Here is a 26178-nt window from a genome sequence, read left to right as displayed (position 1 = left end):
GGTTGCTTTCCAAACATATATCTTAAAAGGAAGAAAAAAGCAGTTACGATTTTAGTATCCACAGTGCCCATCCTCACACCTCCCCTTCCCAGGTAGTGTGAGTTGGTCCCTTCCAGCCGATGGGTTCCTGACAGTATTGTTGAAGAAACAATGAGCATATGTCTGCTGGTGGCCAGGGCTGCCCTGCTGTCTGGTTTGGACACATGCTGTGGCAAGGCTGGTACCCCCAGGATCACCGTGGTGCTCCTTTATTGTTGGACCCGAATTTCCCACATGTGTTCTGGTCTAGGACATCAATTGCTCATGATACTTAGAGAAAGACAGCCCACAGCCACAAAGTCTGGAACCTCTGGACCCAAACCTCCCCTGAGAGTCACAGATGTCAGAAAATCTAGGTCTTGTGGCTCCCCAAGAAATCCCCGGGAAATGCCCTGTGAGGCTGGTAGAGAAGGAGAGGCTTATGTTTTGAATGAGTGAAGCCTGCAGGGATAGAAACCTGGTTTTCACGGCTGCATTTCATAGTGACAACATTTATAATTTGTTTTATACTGTGACAAACTTTAAACATACACAACAGCGGAGAGAAGGATACGGTGATTCTCCCCATACATCTGTCACCCAGACTCAACAATGAAAAGATTTTGTCATATTCCCTTCTTCTGTCCCTTTTCTTTTTAAAAATTTACTTGGTTTTTTTTTTCTGTTGTATTTTAAAGCAAACCTCATACTTTAATGTTATCCTATCCTTTCAAATTATAGTATGCCTTTCAAAAAATGGTGGTTGTTTCTGACCTAATTACAATGCATTAAGACACCTGACAGTGGCCAACAAACACACAAAAAGATGTTCAGCGTCATCAGTGCTTAGGGAAATACAAATCAAAACCACAGTGAGGTCCCACCTCACACCCACTTGGATGGCCATAATTTTAAAAGGAAAATGAGAACGTTGGCAAGGATGTGGAGAAATTGGAACCCACATATAGGAATACTGGCAGGAATGTACAGTGGAGCACCCACTATGAAAAACAGCCACTGTGGAAAACAGTTCCATGGTGGGTTAATAAATTAAACATAGAATTACCATTTGACCCAACAATTCCACTCCTAGGTGTCTATCCAAAAGGAGTGAAAGCAGGTGTTCAAACAAAAACTTATACATGAATATTCATAGCAGCACTGTTCACAATCACCAAAAGGTGGAAATAATGCAAATGTTCATCTGCAAATGAATGGATGAACAAAATGCGGTTTATTGTCACAAAGGAATATTTCAGCTATAAAAAGAATGAAATGCTGATAAATGCTACAGTGTGGATGAACCTTGGAAACATTATGGTAAGTAAAAGGAACCAGTCACAAAAGGCCACATTTTAATATATTTAACATTTATGCGAAATGTTCAGAATAGGCCAATCCGTAGAGACAAAACGGATTGGTGGTTGCCGGGGGCTGGGAGTGTGAGGGGTGGGGAGTGCCTGCCGAGGGGTGTGAGGTCTCCTTTTCGGGGGAAGAAAATGGCTGGAAGTAGATGGTGGTGACAGTTGCACAACGTTGTGAACGTACTTCATGCCACTGATTGTACACTTCAAAATGGTTGTGTTGGTAAATTTTATCACATTGAAAAAACCCCACCTAACAAAATCAATGGTGATTCCTTAGTGTTATCTAGTATCAGTCCTTATTTAAAGTTCCCTGGGTGTCTCAGAAATATTTTTTTACTCTGATTTTTCTTTTTAAAATCAGATCCAGAAAGGTTTATACCTTACATGCGGTGGTTTTGTCTCTAAACATTTCTTTTTAACTTTTTTTTTAAGGCGGTTCTGGGGATTGAACTCAGGATGTCGTGCCTGCTAAGCATGTGCTCTACCACTGAGCTACACCCTCCCCGCTTCTTTTTAACTTTTTATCGTGGAACATTTCAAATACCTGAGCAAACTGAGAGAGTAACATAACGAACCCTCAGGTACCCACAACTGAGCTTCAGTAATCATTAGTTAGCCCTTTTAATAATCGTTTTTAACCGTTCACTCTGAAGCAATTTCATATGTACAAAGAGATTGCAAAAACAGTACAGAGAATTCCCATGTGCCTTTACCCCAGCCTCTTCAAATGCTAACATATTACGTGACAATCGCAGAACAATTATAAAATCAGGACATTAGCCTTGAAACGGAGTTGGCTAACCCAGGGACCCCCACGCTGGTTTAGTGTCACGCCCCCTAGTGCCCTTTACTCTGAGCAGTTCCTCGGTCTGTCTTCATCTTTTAGGACCATGGCATTTTTGAAGAGTCCTGGCTGGTTCTTTTGTAGAATGTCCCTCACGTTTCGTCATGATGTAATTTTAGGTTATGCATTTCTGGCACATTTAATCCTGGTTGTGCATTTCCCAGACACAGCGCTGTGCCCTCCTGGTCCGTGCCATCGGGAGGCCCATGAGAGCGCTTTGCCCATGATGGGTGATGGTCTCCTTGACCCTCTTCGGAGGTGCCTGTTCTCCACTGCAGAGTTACTGTTGTCCATTTGTGACTAATCAGTATCGTGTGTGGGGGGGAGGTGAGGGACGGGGGAGGTTGACACTATGTGAATATGCTCTTTCCTGTCATTCTTTCCCCTCCAACCTTGAGCATCTATTGACAGTTCTTACCTGAAACAGTTCATTACCATGTTTGCCAAAATGGCGATTTCTGTTTCCTTCGTTCCTTCTAATTTGTTGATTAGATTTACCATAAGGAAGAGCTTTCCTTTTTCTCTCATTTACTTTTTTATTCTTTCCAACGTGGGCTCAAGGAAGTTTGTTTTATTCCATGAGTCACAGTCCATTCCTATTGTTATTTTGTTGCTCAAATTGTCCCATCTTTGGCCATCAGGACCTCTTTCTAGATGAATAACCGCTTGTTTTATCTATACCTCCACCTACTCCTCTCCCCTAGATTATTTTGCATCATCTCCCAGAAATCATATCACTTCATCTGTAAATATTTCTAAAGTCCCTAAAAGATAGTTCTTTTTTAAAAATGTTGATAATGTCATGATCACATCTAAATAATACTAACAGTAATGCCTTAATTTCATCAAATATCCAGTCATTATTCACATTTCCCTAATGGTCTTATAATTATTTATGTGCTTGCAATTTGTTTGAATCAGGATCCAAGTGAGGTCCTTGCACTGTGCTTGGTAGGTGGGATTCTCCAGTGATTTCTAATCTGTCCCTTCGCACTACCCCCCCCCCCAATCTCCCTTTTGTTTCCCTGGGTTTTGTGGATTGCACTCCAGTGCTGTCCTTCCTCGTGCTCCCGTCCTCCCTGCTTCCTGTGTGTGGGTGCTTAGATCTAGAGGCTCAGAGTCTGTGTCAGTTTTTTGACAACTGCTTTCTAGGGGTGGTGTGACCCCCACTGGGAGGCACAGAGCATCCAGTTGTCTGCTTCTGTGGTGTTAGCAGCTACTGATGGTCGGTGCATAACTCCGTTCGTTCATTAAGGGCTGCAGAATGGGATGTCTGAATTCTCTCATCCCTTCTTCATTTTCTCTCTGGATTTCTTCCATATAGGAAATTCCTCACTAACTATCTATTCCCCTGAAGGACAGTTCATATCGGAAACTCCAGATAAACGCCTGTTTCTTTCCTATTATTTGTTTTCAAAATAATGAGTTGATTCTCTAACACCTTCCAAGGTAACAAAGGAGATTTAAAACTACATACATCACTATAAATAAGTGGATAAAAGCACATTTGATGTGTTCCAATCCATTACCATTATAATTCATGCTCAAAGTATTGTATCTTTGATCAGTGGAAGCCTCTTCAAGCTGGTCTGAGTCCTGTTGACCTGACCCCAGAGGTCTCTGAGGTGTTATGAGCTGTTCGGACAGACTGAATCAAAGCCCCATATGCTTTGCACATCGCTGTGCTAGGCCTGGAATCTGCCATCCTTCCAAGGAGCCATGCTTATCTTTAGTGGAAAATAGTATTTAGAAACCACAATCAGGACATTAATGGTTCTTACCGCTACTGAGTTGGTCATCATTTCCGAGCCTTATTAGTCCACAAGGGTCAAAAAAATATGTATCTTTAAACATGAAGTACATCATGAGTTTATACTGAAACTTCTGATTCAGACTTAGGCCTGTGGGTTTTCACTTGATTCCATCCATCAGATGTCTGTTTCCTTTCTTCATATCAAAAATCCTGTCTCTGTAGAATACCAACATAATCATTTGTTTTAGCCCATAATACGCACAAGAGTCATGAATCTCAAAAACACGATGCTGTGTGAAAGAAGCCAGACACAAAAGAGTGGGTGCCACCACCAGTCCTGGCAGTGCCACCAAGACTGGGATAGTGGTGTGACTGGCGTGGGCTGGACTGCAAGACACGGCATCTCTGTGATGGCTGGTTAGTGAGTACAGAAAGGCTGATTACCGGTACTGTTAAAGATTTCTTTTTCTGACAGTTTTTGTTTTGTTTTGTTTTTTTGTTTGTTTGCTTAGAGCATATCCTTCTAGAGATTTTTCAGCCAAATACTGTTTTTTCAAGCTAAGGTTATTCTTTTCCTTTCTGGGTGGCAGAGGGTGGTGTGTCACCAAAAGGACCCTCCTTAAATTCACTTTTCTTCCAATTTTTAAGGGACTGGTTTTTCAGTATTTGAATTTTTTTTTCATAGTTATGTAAAATTTCACGTAGGTCTGAAATCAAATCCACGAAACAAGATATATTCCAGGAAGTCTGGCTTCTGTCCTTTCCCTTCTGATGCCTCCTGGCACGTCTCTCCTTGTAGCCATTTTTATAAATACTATGGCTTATCTTTCCATTTCTTAAATATCAACAACTGTGTATATATTTGTATCCTACTCATAGGATGCATTTGAGAGAATGAATTCTGAAGATAATTTGTTATCAAGAGGAAGCAAGGTTAACTGTTGGAATTTGAGTTTAAAAACCAATATTCAGGATTAGATAAGCACTGTGTTCACAACCATCTCGAACTACCCCCCAATGCCACGCCTCCCCCAACAAACAAAATAAAAGCCTGTCACTGCCTAGAACATAAGACCAGAGGAACTGAAGAGTAAGACGTTATCTCTGGTTGTCTTTATGTGGCTGACCTTGGTTAATCCCTCTGCCCCCCCCCCGACTTTTGTTTGTTGGGTATTTTCCAGTTACTTTCACGGTTGGCATCTTTTACATTCTGAATGAGAAACTGCCCTCCCCACACCCCAAAAAGGAGCCGAGGCCCTTTCGGGGGTCAAGTTGATCAGGCTTCTCATTTGGCAGGTACCAGGGCGTCTGCGGCCAGGGCTGAGGGTTTTGGATTCCTGGCGGGTCTGCTGTCTACTGGGTGGTCCCTGTGCTGTCCCGCAACGCGAGCATCTGTGGCTCTGGGGAGCTGAGGAATTGCTTTCTCTGGTGGCTCTGAGCTCATGTGGCAAAGCTGAATCTTATTTACCTCCCACACTATCATTCTCTCTTTTGCCCTCAGATGTCATCACTGTCTCTCCTCTTGACAGACGGTTGAGTGGCAGTTGCGTGTTCTTAATACCCCAACCCCACCGTTTTTCTACAGTGTTCATTAATGGTATTTGAGCCTCAGGATGTATAGACATTTCAAAGCAGTATTTCAAAATTAGACCATTTTGAATGAACTGTGTCTTATGCACAACGTAATACTTCTCTGTTCCTGCTTCTCTATTTTTAATGAAAATGGCTGTGAGCAGCTGTCTTGCTGAAGTGCCAGGCGGTGGCAAACCTTACATTTTTCAAGCTGCTTTAATCAATAAAGTTATCACCAGTCATTTCCCTTGGTAACTGCTTCTTCCCAGACCTAGGCTTGCTTCTTGCAGCTGAGGAGTTTCCAGCCTGCAGTCAGAATGGATATAACTCCCCAAATCCAATCTTCATTTTAACCTTTCCTCAATAGCCTAGAAATAATAGATTGCTGGTATTACTCTAATAGATTGGAAATTCAAACCTCCTAGAGGTGACCAGGCCCTTTCTAGGATTCAGTAATAAGGCAGAGAATAACATACCTTAAAGGTTGCTTCTAGAAATACCTAATTCTCATGGTTTAAGGCTTCTGAATCAGTGGGCGGTTTTATAGCTTCATACTAAAGCCCCAATGATATGAAGGTTTTGGCAACTTTCCATAATCTAAGAAGTTCCATCAGTTGCCAGTTGTGCAGGTTTAATGGAAATTGGGACTGTTTAGACCAGAGTGCTTGGTCAGCACCAGAAGCCAACATGCAGCAGCTTGGAAGCTGGGTGCACCCATTTCACAGATGAGGAGCCCGAGGCTTGGAGAGGATGGGCCTTAAATACTTGGCACACCAAATGTGCTGGGCACCCCGGGGATCTCCTGCATATCCAGGTATTTCATGAAATCCTTATTCCAATCCCCTGTCACAGGTACTTGCATTTCCATCTTAAGGTTAAGGCAGGATCTCTCAGCCCCGCACTATTGGCATTTTGGGGCCAGGTCATTATTTGTGGTGGAAGGTACCCACCTCCTCCCCAAGTTGTGAAACCACAGATGTCTCCAAGACATTACCAAATGTCCCAGGGGAACAAAAGCCCCCCCCCCCCCCCCCCCCGTTGAGAACCAGGGCACTGGGGAATAGTCACAGAAAAGCCAACTATTGAAGCCAGTGTTACGCTGCTGATGAGGCACGAGGACCCAGTCCCCTCCAGGTCTCTGCTGTGCCCAGTCCTCTAGGAGGGGCCAGCAACATACCAGAATGTTTAGGTTCAGTCGTACAATAGCATTTTCTCTTTTGAAAAATATTAAAATACATCTTTTTGGCCCAATATAGAAAATAAAGTTAGACAAGATTTTGGGTGGTGAGGGTGAGCATCTTCAGGACAGCCTGTCAAAAATGGAGGTGAAAAGAGGGCGAAGTTTGTAGGTTTATCCAGAGAGAGCGGGGCATAAAACAAGGACCTGCTCCATCATTTCGCTCGCAGGTTCTCAGGGTATTGATTCTAGCTACGGGGCCGTGGAGAGAGCCTGTGCCCTTGGTGGGGAGGCCTGTGGGTGAGGTATGAATGTCCACGTGGGGCCACTTGGGGCCACTCATTTGTCTTACGGCCTCCTTCGCCTCAGGTATGTGTATGGAAGGCTTGTCTTCTCCTGTTTGTTGGCTGAATGCTCCCCTGGCCCATCCAACCCCCAAGCTGTGTTCATGGTCTTTGGTCTTTGGGCGTCTGTTCAGGGTTACTTGCCGTGAGCACCGGGAGAGAGAGGGCCAGGAGGAGTGACTCCTGCAGCCCCCTGCCTCCAGCCACGGGCAGGAGTTCCAGGAACTGCCAGCTCTGAGGTTGCCTTTGTGCTCTGTCTTGGTCATAAGGCACCTTTAAAATCTCATGTCTTTATTTTCCCTAAGACATTTCCTCCCCTAAAGCCTTTTTTTGAAAAGTTGATTTTATTTTCTCCTTAAAAATCCTTAAAAATTTGATTATGAAGTGACTCCTGTTTGTTAAAGGAGATGGATAAAACTCAGAAAGTACAAGGGAAAAAATTGTTCATCCTTCCACTAATCTGGAATAACAGAAATCATGCTCAAGCTTTCCAGTTTTTTTGGTGTCTATATACATTGTTAACACAAAATTGGGATAATCCTGTACCTGCTATTTGAAACCTGATCCCCCCCTCCCCTTAATATTGTATTGGGAACAGTTTCCTTCGTGCAAATGCAAGCACTTCCACAGAGTAATTTTTGTGCGTGCATAGCATTTCGTCATATGGACGACCATAACCTTCTTAAGCACCAGGCTGTATTCCCATCCTTACTGCCGTAATGCACTTTACCCATCCCCTATTGTTGGACATTTAGATTACTTCCAGTTTCTGCCTTGTACATAACCCTTGTACATACATCCTTTTGTGCATTTCAAATTATTATCTTAGAAATCCTAGTGGCGTAGTTGTCGGGCCATGGTGCACGTTGTTTATTTCTGTTTCAGAAACGTGGTGTCAGTTCAGCCTCCTTACCAGCTGTATATGCAATATATGCATGTGCTCATTTCCCAGCATCTTCACTGGCGCCATTGTTTCTTACTTTTTATAAAATAATTTCTTTGAGTTTTGCTGTGTTGATCTTACTCCTTATGAACGTGTCAGACGGTGGGGGAAATTCTTTAGTGCTGAGCACCCCCAGGTGCCCGAGAAGGCCTGGTTGCTCTGAGCCTGCAGACGGAGGGTCTTGGGCTCTTCTCAGTGCTAGATGTCCTCTCGAGGCCTCTGTGACTGGGGGTGTGTCCCCGGGGCTGAAGTGTAGGCTGAACCCACTGCTCCTTCACCAGCCCTGCTGTGTGCTGCCCCGTGGGAGGGAGAAGTGCCCCTCCCGGCAGAGCCCCGGGACGGCTAGAAACTTCAGGAAACATGGGCTTTCTTGGGAAAGCTCTTTGGCACTGGAAGTGTGTGTTCCAAACATCGTCCCCTGTGAGGACGGGTTCTTACCCTGGCACCTGGGATGGTGAAGAGGAGACAAGGGCAGACAGACCAGTATTTAAGAAGGGCAAATGAATGTTTTTTTTAACCCAAACCCGAAAACCCACCTGAAGGGCTCTGGTGGCGCCTCTGGCTCTCATATCTCCGTTCCATCCGACCTCTTGGCGTGTGTCTCCGTCTTCCCTGAGCCATATTGCAGTCAGAAAGGAAGTGCAGCCCAGGCCTGACAGGTAGGGTTTCTTTATTTCCCCCGACAGCGCACCTCTTGACCTCTATCTTCTTGCCAATGATTTTTTAAATCCTAAATGATTTGGCAATAATTGCTCCTCCTTGTGTGATTATTGCCCTTCACCGATAGTAAATCTGCGAGATCCCCAGGGGCCCGAGGCGTTTAGGTATGCGGAGCCCACAAGCTGGCCAGACAGGCATCACCGCGCCGGGCGGCTGCACACCGTCGGCGCCCCTGGCCCCCGCCCCTCACACCCGGCTCTGGGCTCTGCCTCGGCCTGGGCAGCGGTTGTCACGCAGAACCACTGCTGCTGCTGCTCCTGCTCTGTATTCTTCCTCCAAGGGCCCAGATTTCTCTGGGTCCGTCTCCACCGGCCACATTGACAAATGTCCTGGCCCGGGAAGACCTGGGAGTCAATATTCTGTAGCGGGAGGGATTTCTGCCACCTTGGGAATTTCTGCTACAAGCACATGTGTGCATGCACAAAATTTTATTTTACCCAGAGCTTGGAGGATGCCAGGCATGACATTTAATAAGTGGAAGACTCGTTTCATTTCCAAGGCACTCTCTAGCAATACAGCCCCCAATAATGGACAGCTGGAACGCTGTGGATGTTCAGAGGCTGACCCAGCAGTGTCAAGACAACTCCTTGAGAAAGGCAAAGTAGATCCCATCCTGGGGCTTGTGGCTGGCCTGGCTGCCTAAGCCAGGTGCTCCCCTGCCCCCGCCCTCTGTCAGGTGAGCAGTGTGGTCGCCCAGGTGACCCTGGCTTTGCAGGTACCCTTGGACTCACAGTGGTCTCTGTGGCTGCCCCTACTCCGGGGAACACGCGTTTCCACTGGCTGCTGCTGCTTGGGTGATTGATACTTCCACACAGCTGTGTGAGGGCTCGTAGACACGAAATTAACCCCATTTGGGCTTGGCAGTGTTTTCCCCAGCATCGGTCATTCTAGGGAAAAAGAAATTCCAATTTTACCATGTCTGGGTGCTCGTCCTTAGTGGCAGGATTTACTTAAAGGTGGTTTAAGGTGATTCACTTCAATGTATTTTAAAAGGAACTTTTGATCACTGCTGTAAATGGAAAACCAGAATCACTTACCATAAATAGATTACTCTAAAAATAAATGTAAACGATTACATTAAAGATGCACATCCTTGTTCTACCTGAAACCAAATAGTGTATGTATGCCCCGTACGCATAACACACTTGGGGGAACGTGCATTAACGCAGAGGAAAGATCAGAGAAAATTAGTGAAAAGTATGAAGTTTAGAATATTCACTGGGAAGAAATGCAGTTTATTTCAGGTACATCTTACGTCTCACACGGCGGGTGTGGCTCCTTGCCGCTGGCAGAATTCTCGGCACTGTGGGCATCAGGTGTCGCCCAAGCTCTCCCGGGGGCCAGAGTCCCCCTGTAGCTTCTCTGATGGAGGCCCTGTGGCCTCTGCCTGTTTTGTTTTTGTTTTGTTTTGTTTTTTTGCTTTCTGTTTCTTTTGTTTTTTTGTTTGTTTAATGGAGGTACTGGGGACTGAACCCAGGACCTTGTGCACGTGGGCTCTACCACTGAACTATATCCCTCCTCTCTGGCCTCTGCTTGAGTGTCCTTAAGTGATGGGGGCCTGGTCCCTCTGAGGCATCCCCTGCTGACTGTTAGAAAAGCCTCCTATTTACCTGAAACTACCTCCCTGATGCGGCCCCAGCTCAGCCTTTGTCCTTTTCCACAAGCTCCTCTGATTCCTCTTTATTTGAAGGCCTGCTGGGGAGAAGTTTCCAAGGACATTTGCTTCAAGCTTATTGACCTGTGCTTTGGGGAATTCATTGTATGACCTGCCCTGGTTAACGGTGGCAGATTGGGTCATTGGTACAAATGTGATCTCCTGCCGGGGAGGCTCTGACACCTTCCCCTAAGCCCCCTAACCTGGTTGACCTCTCTTGCCCTTGAGATTGAAGCGCAAAATCTCACCTCCTCTAGGAAGCCTTCCCTGACCACACCATCAATCCCATGAGGTCAAGCCTCACGGACCCCTGCACTTCTCCTCCCTGGCTATGTGTTTGTGCAGTTACCTGCCTTTGACTGTGAACTTCATGAGAGTGGGGACTATGTTTGTGACTCACCGTGTTTCCACCACCACTGACTCACTCAACAAACTTGTGTCAATCATCAGCTGAGTCCCAGGATTAGCACAGAGCCTGCCCTCAAGGGGCTCACACCTCTTGGAGGAGTGAGATGAATGACCATTATAAAGCAGCAGGTGCACACAATGCAAGGGGGTAATCACAGAGGCTTTGGGCAGGCCCCAGAACCCAGCCTCGGGGTTGAAAGGTGGTGGCCATCTGAGCTGAGTCCCAAAAGATGGTTAGAGTTGGCCAGTGGAAGAAGAGGGGGAAGCAGGCTAGAAAGGTCACCATGTGCCCATGGGGCATCCTTTCCACAGGTGTCCATTCTGTTGTGTAGAGCCATATTTCTATTTAGTACCATTTTCCTTTTGCCTGAAGGACTTCCTTTTACATTTCTTGTGTGTGGATCTGTTGGTGACGAAGTCTTATAGCTTTAGATGTCTGGAAATGCCTTTATTTCACCTTTGCTTTTGAAAGATAATTTTGCTGCATATGGTGTATTAGGTAAGCACTCCCCCCACTTCCAGTACTTTTAAGACGGTGCTCCAGAAAGATGGTGTTCCGCTGTTTTCTCATGTGCATTGTTTTCAATGAGAAGTCTCATGTCTTTGTTTCTCTGTACATGTCTTTTTTTTTCCTCTCCAGTTGTTTTTAAGATTTTTTTTTCTTGTCACTGTCATATGCAATTTGATTGTGTTGTGCCTTGATGTAGTTTTCTTCGTGTTTCTTGTTCTTGGTGTTGATTAGAATCTTGGAGCTGTGGATTTATCATTTTTGTTGAATTAGAAACTTTTTCAGCCATTATTTCTTCAAGTGTTGTGTCTGTCTCTTCCTCTCTCATTTTACTTTCAGGGCATCCAGTTACACTAGGCCCTTTGAAGTGCTGTCATAGCTCACTGTTTCTCTGTTCATTTTTTAGAAATTAGTTTTTCTCCCTGTGTTTCATTTTGGATAGTTTCTGTTGCTGTGTCTTCAAGTTCACTAATGTTTTCTTCTGCATTGTCTAGTCTGGCTTTAATTTCATCAGTGTTTTTTGTTTGTTTTGTTTTGTTTTTTAAAGATTGTAGTTTTTATCTCTAGAACCTTGATTTTTGTATCTTTTCTTTTCCCTTCCGTGTCTCTACTTTGGGAACATATGGATACAGTTACAATAACTGATTGAATGTCCTCGTATGCTAATTCTCACAGCTGTGTCAGTTCCATGTCAGTTTTGATTCATTTCCCTCTTCATTGTGTGTACTGTTTGTCTTTTTTTGCATGTCTGATCATTTTTCAACTGGGATGCCAGACGTTGTGAACTTTACCTTTCTATATGCCCATAAATATTTTTGTGCTTTTTTCTTTGTTAAAGCACTTGGAAACAGTTTGATCCTTCCAGATCTTGCTTTTTGTAGTTGTATCTTCACTATTGAAAGCAAAACCGTCTAAACTTGGGCTACAAAGATTTGCCAGAAATTCACTTAGTTTTCACAGAACCAACAGTTGGGAAAATAACCTGGTTACACACTGTTTAGCTGAAGGTAAAAGTCAGCCTGTGTTCAAGTAGCGGTGAGACAGTGTGGGCCTCCCCATGTGTCCCTGTGGCACCAGCTCACTTTGATACCTACTGATTGATTTTAAATTGCCCAGATACGCACCGTTCAGAGCCTCGGCCTGTGGTGGGCAGTGGGAGATATATTCAAGGTGGGTTGACTTTTAATCAGTACAGTGAGTGTTACCTTGTTTAATTTGTATGATGGTGGTTTCAAACATCAAATCAAGAGGTTAATGGTGTCAAAAAAGATGAAGGAATAAAACTCTCCCGACATGATTTCTGAGTGCCTCTCCCTGCACGACAGGCCATCATGATCGGAGATGATATCGTGGGCGACGTCGGCGGTGCCCAGCGGTGCGGGATGAGGGCACTGCAGGTGCGGACGGGGAAGTACAGGTGAGTGCCCCACGCGAGGCCGGCTTCATCTGCCTGCCTGCCTCCGTGGATTCCTGGGATGGCCAGGTTTTCATTTTCTTTTCTTCTCCAAAATAAAACGGGCTATACTTTCCAAATGGAAGAGCAGTATGTGGGCAGCCGATGATGTTTATATAACTGTCCCCCAAGGATGGGCCTGGATGACTTTTTGTAGCAGAAAGTGGTAGATAAAGCAGCTTTTGATACAAGGTCTGAGTATCTAAACAGATTTGAATCAAGCCTAGTGCGGAGATAACAGATTGAAGGCTCTGGCCGTGGAGCCCGCTGCCTGCAGAGAGCTGGGCTGAACTTGGCCGAGCTCCTCTCTGCAACGCGGCTGATGCTCCACTGTATGCAGAGGTTACAGCTCCTGGGCGCCCAGCCCCTCTGGTCACCGTCCCCCTCCTTTTCCTTCACCGTCTCCATTCAGTGAGAGACAGAGAACCTGAAGACAGCAGGTCCGTGGTCAGGGATGAGTCAGGGACACTTTGGAGCCAAACCTCCGTCTCTGGAGGAGCTACGTTTTCCTCACCTGATCAGAAGTCAGGCTGGCATCAGGCAGATCACACTGATGGGCGCCTGTTGGGGTAGGATGCTTGCAGCGTGTGCAAGTGCCCTGCGGTGTCCAGGTCTGGCCTGCTCAGCCTTGAGAGTGTTTCAGACGTCAGAGTGTTGTCTTGCCTTATTCTAGATGGTTTTGATTGTGCTCACTCAGAAAAACTACAATTTTGTGGATGCTGGAGAGGCTTAGTTAAAACATGGTTACCCGGGGGTATTTGGATGTAGGGAGTGCGGATGGATTATATCAGTCTCGAGAGACACAGGGCGCCTTCGGGTTTGGGGCGGGTAGATGGACGCAGGTGAGTGAGGAAGTCTCAGTGCACCTGGGGTCCGGGGCTAGAAAGTTCCCCCCAGCCCTCTTCTGGACCTCCTAGGGTGTCAGAGGCCACCTTGAAGCCACCTCAAATATGGACCTCCTTTCTTCCTCACACGAGAGTTTCCTGGGGTTCCTCTGCTATGTCTGGCCTGAGAGAGTGAGGGAAACCCCAGTCAAAACCTTGTAAACACTCTCTCCCAGAGGCCAGCCTGGAGCCCCGAGGTCCCCAACTGCCCTTCCCCCAAAGTTGCTGAGCAGTGGGACGGGGTGTCCTTTGGTTGATGCTCTGCCACATGGTGCTGCCCAGCCCCTGGTGCCATCTCATCAGGAGCCAGCACAGCTCAGTGAGCACCTTGGACACACGAGTACCAGAGTGGTGTCTCCTTACTGAGAACACAGTGGTGTGGCTCAGAGTGAGGTGGAAGGCGAGAGCTATAAAGTGTTCTGCACTTGGCTGCTGCTTCTGGTGTCTTAGGGGGAAAAACAAGTCTGTTCCGATTCAGTGTAGCCTCAGTTGGGGTCTTCGGCTAGTCTAAGCCCTGCCCCTGTAAACTGAGAAGGCACTGACCTTGCCCCAGGCCCCCAGTGTGTTCCTGGGCCATTGGGTCTCTGAGGAAGGGCCATCCACACACACAGTCGAGAAGCTCACAAACGGGCTGGCGGGCGTGCGGGTGGCTGTGTCCCACCTCACACCACTGGGATTGGCGCTTTTCTGAGTCCCCCATCCCCCTGTCTCCCGGAGAGATAAATCCCATCGATAGTTGGCAGAATCCTTCCGGACTGCCTCTCTGTGAAGATAACATATGGCTAATGTGTTGAGGTTTTTTCTTTTTACAAAAGCGGGAGTATATTATGTTACAATCTGACATTTTCTTGAACGATGTTTTGTGGCATCTTCCCATGGCTGTCCTTCCTAATTTTAAATTCCTAAGGCAATACTTCAGGTAAGTGCTGTTTCGTGTGTGGCCACCAGTTTGCCCTTGGCAAAAGAGAGGTGATGATGGTGCTGTTGTGACGTCACCTTGCGACCAGGTACAGCCTCACCTGTACCTCAGCCACCTGAGTGGAGAGGCAGGGGCTTAGCAAGTCTTTTCTTGAAGGTACTTAAGAAGTCAGACCCTTTGATCTGTTTGTTATAAGGATGTACCTCTGCCTTTGTTAGCAAGCAGGGCGGAGAGAGAAGAGCCTCACTACAGGTAAGGTGGTGAGTGAGCCGGGAGCAGGAGGCCGGGTTCTGTGCTCACCGAGGCAGGGGGAGGACCTCTTTGCCGCCGGCTGCTGTCCAGAGCCCTGCTGTCTGATGCGGTGGCCACGAGCTTCCGGGGGCTGAGGAGCACTTATGATGTGGCTGGTCCGACTCGAGATGTGTTAAAAGTGCAAACACACACCACATTTCAAAGAATGTGAAAAAGCTCACTCCTAATGTCTTGTACTGATGACTTGTTGCAATCCTGGTGTCTTATGTTAACTTCACCTGCTCAGTTTTATTTTTGTTAATATGGCTACTAGAAAGTTCTAGCTTGCTTCTGTGCCTCTAATCAGGGCTTAGCGCATTTCTGTTGGACAGTGGGGGCCCCTGCACTGTCCCTTCTCCCTGCAGATGGCACTCTCGGCGCACAGAGGCTGCCAAGGCACCTTGCATGGTGCTCTCTGCAGATGAGTGGCAGGCTTGGAGCCAATGAACAGCCTTGGCTCCTTGGCACCCTGTGGACTAGGCCTGCATTCCTTCCCCCCAGCCTCCCGGGCAGCACTCGCTCCTCCTTCTAGAGCTGCCCTGCCCGTGCCTGGAGTTCTCCACCCCTCTGGCTACCTCTGTGAACAGGCAATGCTAAGTTTGAAGGTCATCAGGGCCCATATCTGCGCCACACATGAGCCAGGCAGTGGCAGGGTCTGTGTCCTTTCTGTGTGCAGGGCCTCTCCTCTGAGTGGCCGTGAGTGGCCTCTCAGGAGCCAAGGGCCAGTGGGTGGGTCAGCAGAGCATTGGAAGGCCTCGTGCACCGGGTCCTCTGTTGGTGGCCTTGGTCCAGCCTTGACTGAATTGGAGGAAGCAAGACAGGTGGAGGATGGCCTTGTCACTGGATACAGGTGGCAGAGAGCCAACAAGCGAGTAAGCTTGGCACTCACACCTGGCCACGTGGCTTCTCTACTGGCTTGAGGCCAAAGGCAGGCTAGGGAGGCTGAGCCAGGTCCGAATCCCGCAGGGCCCTGCCTGTCTGGCCATGGAAGGGGAGGGAGGCTGGAGGAGGCCTCGTAGGGCCACTGGACAGCCCCGCTGCAGGATGCCCCCTCGCGCCAATGCCTTCTAGTGTGCACATGTGTGCGCACACATGTGCTCACACACACACATACACACACACAAACACACACACACACACACACACACACACACACACACACACACACACACACACACACACGAGACTGTGTGTCAGAGGCGTTGCTGAGGGTGTGGGATTTGAACTTGCCCGTGGCCGTGAGATCTCTCTATGACCTTCCATGTTTTCATTCCCCTGGCTTCTTTCTTCTTTTATCGCAAAATGAGAGAAGGGCGAAGTCTCAGAGATGGGAGAGATCACAGGGGAGGGGCAGGGCGCTGAGCTTAGGAAGAAGGGCTTCACAGGGCCTGCCCCACCAGGACCGCCAGGAAGCCTCAGGCTCACCGCAGGGAGTGGGCTGGGTCCCCTCTGGCAACCCTGCCGTTTGGAGCCAGAGAGGCTCCCAGGGCAGACAGCTTGCAGATGCGCCCCCGCCCAGCAGGGCAGCCTGGGGCCCTAGAAGGAGCCACACAAAGCTTCCTTTTCATACCTGCTCTGCTTAGAAGTCCGGCCCAGCCAGGGTGCGGCCCTCACCTGGCTGGCAGGTGAAGGCCTTTTGGGCGTTCTCCCCACCTGCACCTTCCTGGCATGTCTGACGCACTGGGCCTGCTGGCAGAACCTGAGGCCAAGAGGCTGCTGCTCCTCCAGACTCCTGGAGATCCCATCCCGACTCCGCGGGGGCCCTGTGCTCGTGGGTGGCAAGTCCTCATGGTCCCAAGGGAGTCCTGGAGACGAGGGCACTGGCTCCTTCACTGCCAGAGGCCTTTCCAGTTGAGATGGCTGAAGCCGTGCCCGAGGCCACCTGGTGAGGTCTGGCGGAGGCTGGGCTGGAGCCTGCTCCTACCCTCGTGGGCGCTTTGGCCACCATTGTCCTCCTGGGAATATCCAGCCCTTGGGGTCAGATTCTGGGGAGCTGGCAGTCAAGAGTCCCAGCCTTGCTTCAGGGCACAGACAGGGCTCTGTGGCTGAATGATGGGGGCTCAGCTGGGAGGACTGCTGCCCCCACCCCCAGGCCTTGTAGGCCCCCCTCTCTGCTAAGGACAGGCCTCGTCTTCCATGGGGGCGGGGGCTGGGCCCTGTGTACCCCCATTCTGGAAAATTCAGGCAAGGGACGTTCTTCCCAGGAGCAAGGTGCCCTGCCTGTCCTCATTGGAAGAGGAAGCTCTCAGCACATGTCACTGACCCTTCGGTCCTCTTTATATCCCCTCCCGATCCCTCCTCCTGGGGACACATCAGAACTGGAGCAAGGACACCCTGAACGGTTCCCCCATCGCTGTCTTCCCCATTCCATGCCACACAACAGGCGCGCCTGGTGTGCCAGCACAGTGGCAGGTGTCATTGCCGAAAATCTACGCTGATCGTGCTGTGTAAATAAACCGGCCAAGTGGAGCCTGCTTTGGGTGTTCCCTTATTTGTTATTTACTCATGGTTGGAAGATGTTTTATGATCCCAGAATGTTCTTGACAAGCAGTTTGCCCTTTTGGACTCGAGAGGGAAAGTTCCCTGGGCCCGGGATTCCAGCTGTCCCTGGGCTGCGGCTCCATCTGCACTGAAGCTCAGCTGGGGCTGGGGGGCCCTTGGGTGCTTTCCACCCAGCAGGGTGGCCGGAGGATCTGAGATTCCACCCACTTTGCATATGGCTGGAGGATGTGGGATGCAGAGAATTTGATGGTGGAACCAGAGGCTGGAGTGAGACCACCCAGAGCCCGACTTGCCTGCCCTCTGAAACAGCCTCTGCTCAAGTGTGGTCCTTGACTGCCTCTCTCGTGACTTTGTAGCCACTGACTTCAAAGATTTTTCTTAAGAGGAGGCTCTTCTTTCTCTTTGGAATGCAATAGATTTTTATTCTAGCGCCAGGTGGTACTTGAGGGAAGCGAGTGAACCTGGGTGTTAATTTTTCATCAGTCACAATTGTCACCTTGAGGCTGTTGGAGGCTGGGGTTGCAGGTTGTGGCCGGGTCAGCAGACCCAGGAGTCGGGGGCCCTCCATCCTGGTGCCCCGTCATGAGGCATCACCACATGTGCACAGGCAGGACCTCCTGCCCTTGTGGATGAACACTTTCCGGGCACCAGGAGGATGCTCCTGGGTGGGGAGGAGGCCCCAGGTAGCTTCAGGTGGGGCTGCAGGCCAGGCACAGAAACGAGATGGCCAGCCTGCCTGGCTGCAGCCAGACCTGGCCCAACTGGGGAGAACGGGACCCTGGGGGCACCCCCCTGGGTCCCCCAGGCTCCAGTCCTGGCTGCTCCCTGCGGGAGGGCTCCGGGAACAAATCTTCAGGGAAATCAACTGTGGAACGTCAGTGAGCCGCCAGGCAGCCCGCCAGGCAGCCTCGGTCTTGCAGGTGGATGGAGGTTGTGGGTGGGCACTCCTGGGCTTTGAGAGCTCACTCAGCTCACCGGGGGTCACACAGTGAAGGGGGGCACACCTGGATTTGAACCTACATGTCTAATTTTTTGATAACTGCTTTATTGAGAAGTAATTCATATGCCATACGATTTAGTAGTGTTTCGAATATTCAGAGTCATCACAGTCAGTTTTACAAAACTTCATCTTTCTGTACCATTTAGCCCTCGCTCCCGAACCCCCGTCATCCTTCCCAGCCCCGGGAAACCACTAATCTACCTTCTGTCGCACTTTTATTAAAAACATTTTCCAAAACTTTTTTTATCATAGTAAAACATACGTAACGTAAAATTTGCCGTTTGAAAACAAAATAAACTCTGAATATATACTTTGTACATGAATAATGAAGCAAACAGCCCAGCTCAAGACCTAGGACATGGTCAGCTCCCCGGAAGACCCCTGCCTTGCAGTGGGGACCACGGGCTACCCTGGTCACCGCTACTTCCTGGTGTTCTTTGTGGTGCCCCAGTGGGTCTGCTTCCCTCGACAGTGGAGCCCGGTCTTCCTGTGCTGCCCTTTATCTAACCGGATCAACGCACGTGCTCTACCTGTGGCCTGTTCATCCTGGGAGACTGAGGAGGAACCCCCAGGGGCCTTCGGTGGGATGGCGTTGGGGCTGGGGAGAGATAGGCACACGGGGTAGGGGCAGGGGCAGGGGCAGGGCAGGGTGAGATTGGCAGGCCCGACGTTCCCGTCTCCCCATCCCTCCCACCTGCAGCCTTGCCTGGATTGAGTCAGCTTCCTCGCACCTGCCTGGTTTCCCGGCCCTCTGATTGGCTGCTGGCTGGGGGACAGAACAAGGAACAGTAGTGCTTGCTGGTACCTGACTCTCATTATCCTCCTTGGCCCCTGACCATGGCTGCTTTGTGCCCAGGGCAAGAGGGAAAAGGTTTTCAAACTGTGTATAGCCCTGCTGGGCTCTGCGCCCACCTTGCAGAAACCAGCCTGCTGAGGGCTGGCGGGCTCTGGGCTGAGAAAGGGCGTCCCAGGTGGAGGCCGGGAGGTGGCTGCAGAGTGAGGCCGTGAGGCCCGGGGGTGGCCCCGATAGGACCCCCGTTGGCAGCCTCCTAGCCCGAGGAACTTGTCTCCTGGGGACCTGCAGGTAACTCGGAGAGTCCTGGGAGGCTCCAGAGGGGTGGCACGGCGCGGGGAGGAAGGGTCAGCAGGGCCCTCCTGTCTCACTGGGCCCGGCTGGTACATTCCAGGCGTCCCTCAGCAGACGTCGGAAGGTGTGTGCTTTGGGGCTGCGCTCACATTCGCTCTTCTCACCCTCACGACAGCCCGTGAAGGGGGCCGGGGTCACGGCTCCTGCACTGCTGCGCGATGTGGCAAGGAAGCTCAGGAACAGGGTGGCGCCTCACAGAGGGCGTGCCCCACATCGGAGCCTGTGCACTTGCTTACAGGCATCTTACTTCAGCTCATCTAAACCCCACAACCTCCCTGGAGGCTGCTCCTCTGCTTACCCCACTTTATAGATGTGGAAATGGAAGCTCAGAGAGGTAGAGTAGCTTGCCCAAGGCCACACAGCTTGCTGGTGTGCCTATTGGGATTTGAACCCAGCTCTGCCTGACTCCAAGGCCTGTGCCCTGAGCACAATCATGCGCTGCTGACCCCCATTAGCCAAGTCTCCCTGGAGCCCCGGGCCGGCGCCGTGTCTCACCAAACAAGAGTGGGCACTTATGGGGCTCTCCTTGTCCCCCCCACAACACCCTGCACTCAGCCCCATGGGAGGAAAGGGGCCCCGTGAGGGTGAGCTGTGACTTGAGCAGGGCCTGGCTCTGGAGTTGGTCATCTTACCGCACCCCAGGGCCTGGCAGGGGGAGGTGACAGGTGGCAGCCCCAGAAGTCACATTTTTGCTGGCTTTGTGGTTAAAGCCAGCTCAACCTGAGCCTTCCCTTTGCCTCCTGTGTGGGGGTGGGGCGGAGGAGGGGGTGCCAGTCTGGCCACCGCAGCAGGGTAAGGGGACACTGAGCTGAGGGTGCACCGGGACCTGTGGCCCAGCCGCCTTGTGCTGGGCTGGCCGCCTGCCCAGAGTGGCCTCTAACCCCGATACCAACCTTGGCCACTTGGGCTCCTCTGTCACAGCCTGCCTGCCGGGGGAGCACCTCTGAGGTCCGGGGACAGCCTCTCGCTGCGGTGTTTTGGTGAGGCTGCCCGGGACTGGGGGGCATCCCCAGAGCTTTCACTGTTCTGCTGTTTATCAGCACACCAGGGAAGGGATATTTTGACCCATTGACTGAGTCTCTGATTTCTACATCTTCTCCTGAAAAATGAAAAGTGGCTAGTGGCCCCTGACCCCTCCCCCCCTGCCACCGCAGACACATCTGGACGCAGTTATCAGTTCTGACAACCATGGGGTACTTGGTTTTTTTTGTGCGGAGGTTCCTCTGAGTTGTGGGCAGGCCCAGGCTGTGCCTGTGTGATCTCAGGCTGCTCCCCAGCCTTGGCGAGGTCTTCTGGTTGAGGGCAGCCAGAGGCAAAGCCCCACCCCTGCCTCATCCCAAAGCCCCTGGCTGGATGCTGTGGCCTGTAAGTCGGACCCACCTGACCCCAGAGGGCTCTCTCTGCCTTCACCATGCACGAGGTTGTGTGCCGAGGCCAGAGCAACAGGGAGTCCGGGAGGCCTGGCTCCTGCCTCCGAGACCGTCTGGTCCAGCTGACCAGAGTGGTCTAAAGGCAGTGAGAGCCGAGCCTCCAGGAGCAGGGTGTGAGTCCCAGTCACTCCAACACTTGCCAACCGTGTGAACTTGGACATGATGCTCACCCTCTTTGGGCCTCGATTTCCTCATGTGTCAAGTGTTGGGGAGGACATGCCAGCTGTGTGTGTGATGCACAGGAGAGGGTTAGGCCGCCGTCCCCCCCGGGGTGATGGCTCGAGGTCACCTTCCCTGGCCCTGCTTGGACCAGCTGATGGGATGTACCCCACCCCCTGTTGTTCTGGACTCCCTGGGCCTCCCCACTGGGCTCACCACTTCTGGGGTGCTCTCCACACCATGGGTACCCCAGCTAGGTGGTCATGGTGGTTTTCCAGAGCACATACCTGATCCTTCCCACTGCCTTTAAAACCTCCAGGGTCCCACTGCCGGTGGGAAGAGGCCCAAGTCTGTCCTGTGTGCTCCTCTCCTTCTCCCAGATGTTTACAGAGCACCTGCTCTGTGCTAGGCACGGGGTGGGGGACTGTGAAGGGGCCCCCCTGCCCTCCTGGGCTGTTCTTTCTAGTTGGGAGAGGGCAGCAGTAAACAAATGGATAAACCTATGAGCAAGATCCTTCCAGAGAGTGGAGGGCCCTTTCCTGGCACTGACTGGCCCGCCAGCCTCCTCCCCTGCCCACCTGCTCACCTGTCTCTGTGCAGCTGGTCCCTAAGCAGGCAGCCTTTCAGGTCTGCTCTCACTTACATCCTTCCTGGGGCCTGGACTGCCCCTGCCACCAAGTGTCTTCAGATCATAGCTCCTCCTCAGGGCCTGACTCCTTTCTTAGGAAGCTCCTGTGAGAAACAGTCCCTCAGAAGGTCCCCGAGACTTGGGCTCAGACCATCTTCCCACCAGACTGGGACCCAGCCCTCCTCACTTCAGTGGCCCCTGCTTGGCAGTGGTCCCTGGGGCAGCTGAGCTGACCGCCTCACGTACTGGTGGTGGTCGAGGGGACAGGTGGTGTGAGGCTGGGCCTAGTGGTCCCCTCTGCTCTCGCCTGTGGGCCTGGGTCTCCTCACCTCAGTGTCTGGCCCTCTCATTTAGCCCATTCATTCACAGAGGGCTGATGTTGCCCCCAAGGGGGCCAGAATTCTTGGGGGTGACAGGCCCTAGCAATTACACAAACAGGATGGGGGTGGTGGCCCTTTTGCTTCACCTGCTCTCAGTGTAGTCCCTGCCTTCCTTTGGGGTCCTCCTCCTCCACCCCAGCCCGCCACAAGGTCTCAGAACTGGGCATGAAACTCAGGCTTGGCCAGTCTGGAGCATACAGGGCTCTTGGCTGCAGTGATGGGCATATGATCCGAGCTGGGTCAGTGACTTGGCCCAGGATTTTCCAGAACCCTTAGGAAAGTGGCCAGTGAAATACAAGCTGAGAAGTACCAGTGGCCATCTCTGTCCCCCCAGGGGAAAGCCTGCCTGAGGGTGAAGCAGGAAAACAGAGCCTAGAGATAGAAAAATTCCCAATTATGTCATTTGAGCACGTGGATCTAGCCCTGCCTGAAGCCGGTCCCATCTCTGGCCTTTTTAGTCAAGTGGGCCAGTAAATTAATGTTTTTGTTCGTGCCGCAGGAACACTGTGGTGCCTCAGGGTTGGGGTGAACAGTCTCTGAGGTCTCCCCAGCTGGTTGGCCACCAGGGCTTCTTTCTGATGCATGCCCACTGGGAAGCCTGCCCAGGGTTCTGCTTTCTTTACACCTGTGGGTGGTGTGGTGTGCCAGCCCCAGTCCCCATGCTGCCCTTTCTGAGGGGCAGATAGAGACCCCCGCAGCCTTTAGCTCACACCACTGCTGGCTGTCTCTGTCCTCTGGAAAGTGCCGGTAGGAACCTCATTTAACCTCAGAGGGAACTGCCCATGAAGTTATGTCGGAGCTGTCCCAAAATAGAACAGGCTGCCTGGAGAGGGGTGAGTCCTCATCACTGGGGATGACCCGGGGAGGCTGGCGGACCTCCGGCTGGGAGGCTGAAGATGGGTCTGCAGGGGCCAGGGGCCGGGGCTCAGTAAAGCCTCACGCCCATCCTGAGTCTGCTGGCATTTCACGGGCACCTGTGGGCACCGAGCCGTTGCTGCACCTCTGGTCCCTGGGAGGCCGGTCCTGTATCTTCACCGACAGACACTGAAATATCAGTGTTGTCACCTTCTATTTGCAGATGTGGAAACGGAAGCCCAGACAGGGCAGGGGTATGGGTACCTGGTTATTCTGGCTGGACCTGCCGTTCGAGCCTGATCCCACCAGTCTGGGACCTTCTTGTCCAGGTCATGGCCGTTAGCATCCGAGCTGGAGCCCAGGAGTGAAAACCACAGATAGAGATGCGGTAGAGATGCAGGTGTAGGGGTTTACAAGTAGCAGAGACCAGGAGGAAAGACATCTACTTGTTTCAGATGATTTGGTTATATCTTTGCATCCTTGGGTGTCTTCTAAATATTTCATGATGCAAGTATAACACTCTTTCCAGAACAAGGGTTATGTTTTAAAGTACCCTTGTGCCACCACCCCCCTCCCATAGGTTTGTGAATTTGAAAATTCTTAAAAAGAAACATCACTCAAAAGTACAATTTCATTAGTTTAAAAACAGAAACCAACCCAAGTACCCTTTTGCCCCTGAGCCTCTGCACAGCTCTAACCTGACCCTCAAGGCTCTGTCAGGCTTCCTGCTCACACACAAGACTGTGAGTTGCTGGACACAGGCCGCCTTGTAATGGGAGCTCCATCCCTGCCCTGTGAGCGGGCACTCCAGCTCCTTCTGCCTCCCCTACTGCGCAAAGACGGCCGGGGGAGCTGTGTGCACCCTCTGAGGTGTTTCATCCAGAAAGGATCGGGGTGGGGGCTCTGGTCCCTGAGACTGAAATCAGTGCCTTCTCTGGGCCACCACACGTACACAGCCTCTGTGACATCCCCACAGCATCCCCACCGCCGGGTCCCACACCCTGACATGCGTGCGTGCGCACACACAGACAAACTCTCTGTCACACACACACACACACACACACACACACACACACACACACAGGGACCTGTGGAAGGGTAGCTGTCTGTGGGTGGGATCCCAGCTGCCGCAGAACAGAATGGGTGCCCAGGGTCCGTGTCTCTGGACTTGGTAAGGGCCTTTCTGGGCAGAGGGGCCTGCGTTAGCCCTCACTGGAGAGGGGATCAGAGGATGGATTCAAGGCTTTCCTTGATGAAGGCCCAGGCTGGCCTGGATGTGCTCTGTGAGTACAGTCCAAGCCCACCTGCACCTGTCAACTGAAAGGACAGCTCTGATGCCAGAGGAAGGAGGGGCCTGGTGAAGACCCGAGAGGGTTGGGCAGAGGGTCAGCCACCAAGACTCGCCATGCCCTGAGGTGGATCCCAGGGGAGGACACACAGGGCCTTGTCCTCTTCTCCAGGTTCTCCCCTCTGTCTCCTTCTTCCTGTCCCCACTCCCCGTCCAGCATCCCTGCCCAGGCTCTGCTGCCTCTTTCCAGATCTTTTAGGGTCAGCTCTCATTTCCCTTCGTCTCATGCAGCTTTCAGCTGGGGCCGCTAGAGGGCACCTTGCTGCCAGGGACGGGGAGCACAGGGGCCAGGATGCTCACCGGTGCCCACGCCTGGTCCCACACCTGCACAGACAAGCACACTCACATGCAGGCCGCCTCACACACACGTGGGGCTGCTCACACATCCCCACACCCCCGCCCCCATGCTGGCCCCCACGTACTGCAGGCCCGCCCCCTCTGCCTGGTGTTTCCTGCCCCTGAGAGCCAGGCCTCCCCAGCCTGCCCTCCACCCTCCCTCAGCCCACACCCCGCCTCCGCCATCCCTCGAGGGAGCAGTCGATGAGGCGTGGAGAACATGGAGGTGCCAGGCCCAGGGGCTTCCTGCCAGCAAGACCCTCCTGGCAGCAGGATCCCAGGGCTCAAGGCCAGTGGAGTGGCCCCCGTCAGCCTTGCCAGTGCCTTTTTCCTTTTCCAGCCACCACCTGCCCAGAGGAGGGTGGCCTGAGAGCTTCAAGCGTTCTTGACCAGGGGCCTCCCAGAATTTCCTGTGTGCGCTGGGGAGACCATGTCTCCATGGAGGAGGCAGCCCTCCCACGCCCACAGGCTCCCCTCCCGTCCTTGTCCCCACTCTCTCTTCTTAGTTTGTCTGAATCCTGCTGTCTTTAAGGCCTTCTCTGATGAAGGATTTCCCAGGGTCCTCCCACCTGGAAGAGCCTTAGGGGACCCCCAGCTCCATATGGGGAGCTGAGAGAGGCAGAGGGGCCATCTCAAGGTCAAGGGGACCCCGTGGCAAGCCGGGGCCTGTGGGGCTCCCACTCCAGGGCATTTCTGTTGTACCCCAAACACACCTTGCCTCCAGGAGAATTATCCAGCACTCCCTTGAGTTCCCACAGCCTTCTTATTTCCAAACCATTTTTGAGATTCCCAGAAAAGACAAATTCCGTGTTTCGTCCTCCTAGAGCCAGGCCCTGTCCGGGTCTCGCCAGTTGGGGCCTTGCGAGTTATTCCATGAACCCCTTTACAGAGAGGAAGATGCAGTCCGGGGCAGGCAGCATGAGGTCCTGTCTCTAGACTCCTTTGATCTGGGACACTCCCGAGGCCCTGCCTCTTCTAGCATGACATCGAAGATGACAAGGACAGGCATTTTGCCTAATGCTTCCTCGTGGTGTGACCCAGGTTTCGCATGTGGGGCCAGAATATCACAGAAGTGATGCATCTCGGGGCGTAATGTCAGGAGGTGTGCAGTGTCAGTTTGCCCAAGTATTAGGGTGATGTTGACATGGTTTGATTTGGATGGTGGCTGCTGTAAAGTTATGTAAAGTTATGGGTTTTCTTCCCTTTGTGGTTAATAACTTTGTGGGGAGATACTTTGAGACTGTGTAAAATCCCATTCCACACCCTGCATTCATCCATTAGTTTTAATTTCTGTTGCTGCTTATTTTTTTATGGAGGTACTGGGCAGTGAACCCAGGACCTCGTGCAAGCTAAGCACGTGAGCTGTACCACTGAGCTATACCCACTCCCCCCGCTGCTGCTTCTTGAGTTAATTATTTCTGCAACAGATGCCAAGTAATTCCATCATTTGTTCTTACATTTGTTACTGGTGTTCTGGAAGAATGTTTTCTTCTCCCCACTTACTTATGCCAGTGTGAGCCCATGGATTCCTGTTTAAT

The 26178-nt window shown here is 51.2% G+C and overlaps 1 protein-coding gene across 4 annotated transcripts in view; it reads left to right on the top strand.

Moving 5' to 3' along the window:
• LHPP (phospholysine phosphohistidine inorganic pyrophosphate phosphatase) overlaps nt 1-26178 on the top strand; it is a 125216-nt gene that overhangs the window by 29446 nt on the left and 69592 nt on the right. For all 4 annotated transcript variants that reach the window (XR_004323742.1, XR_004323741.1, XR_004323740.1 and 1 more), the window contains exon 6: nt 12634-12725. Coding sequence is in view for 1 of the 4 variants with exons in the window: in XM_032490700.1 (XP_032346591.1) it covers nt 12634-12725 (92 nt within the window). In the remaining 3 variants the exon portion in view is untranslated. The remainder of the gene's footprint in view (nt 1-12633; nt 12726-26178) is intronic.

Source organism: Camelus ferus, chromosome 11 (assembly GCF_009834535.1).
Source record: "Camelus ferus isolate YT-003-E chromosome 11, BCGSAC_Cfer_1.0, whole genome shotgun sequence".
Taxonomy (NCBI): domain Eukaryota; kingdom Metazoa; phylum Chordata; class Mammalia; order Artiodactyla; family Camelidae; genus Camelus; species Camelus ferus.
Note: the sequence above shows the minus strand (reverse complement) of the source record. Positions and strands in the feature narration are given on the sequence as shown.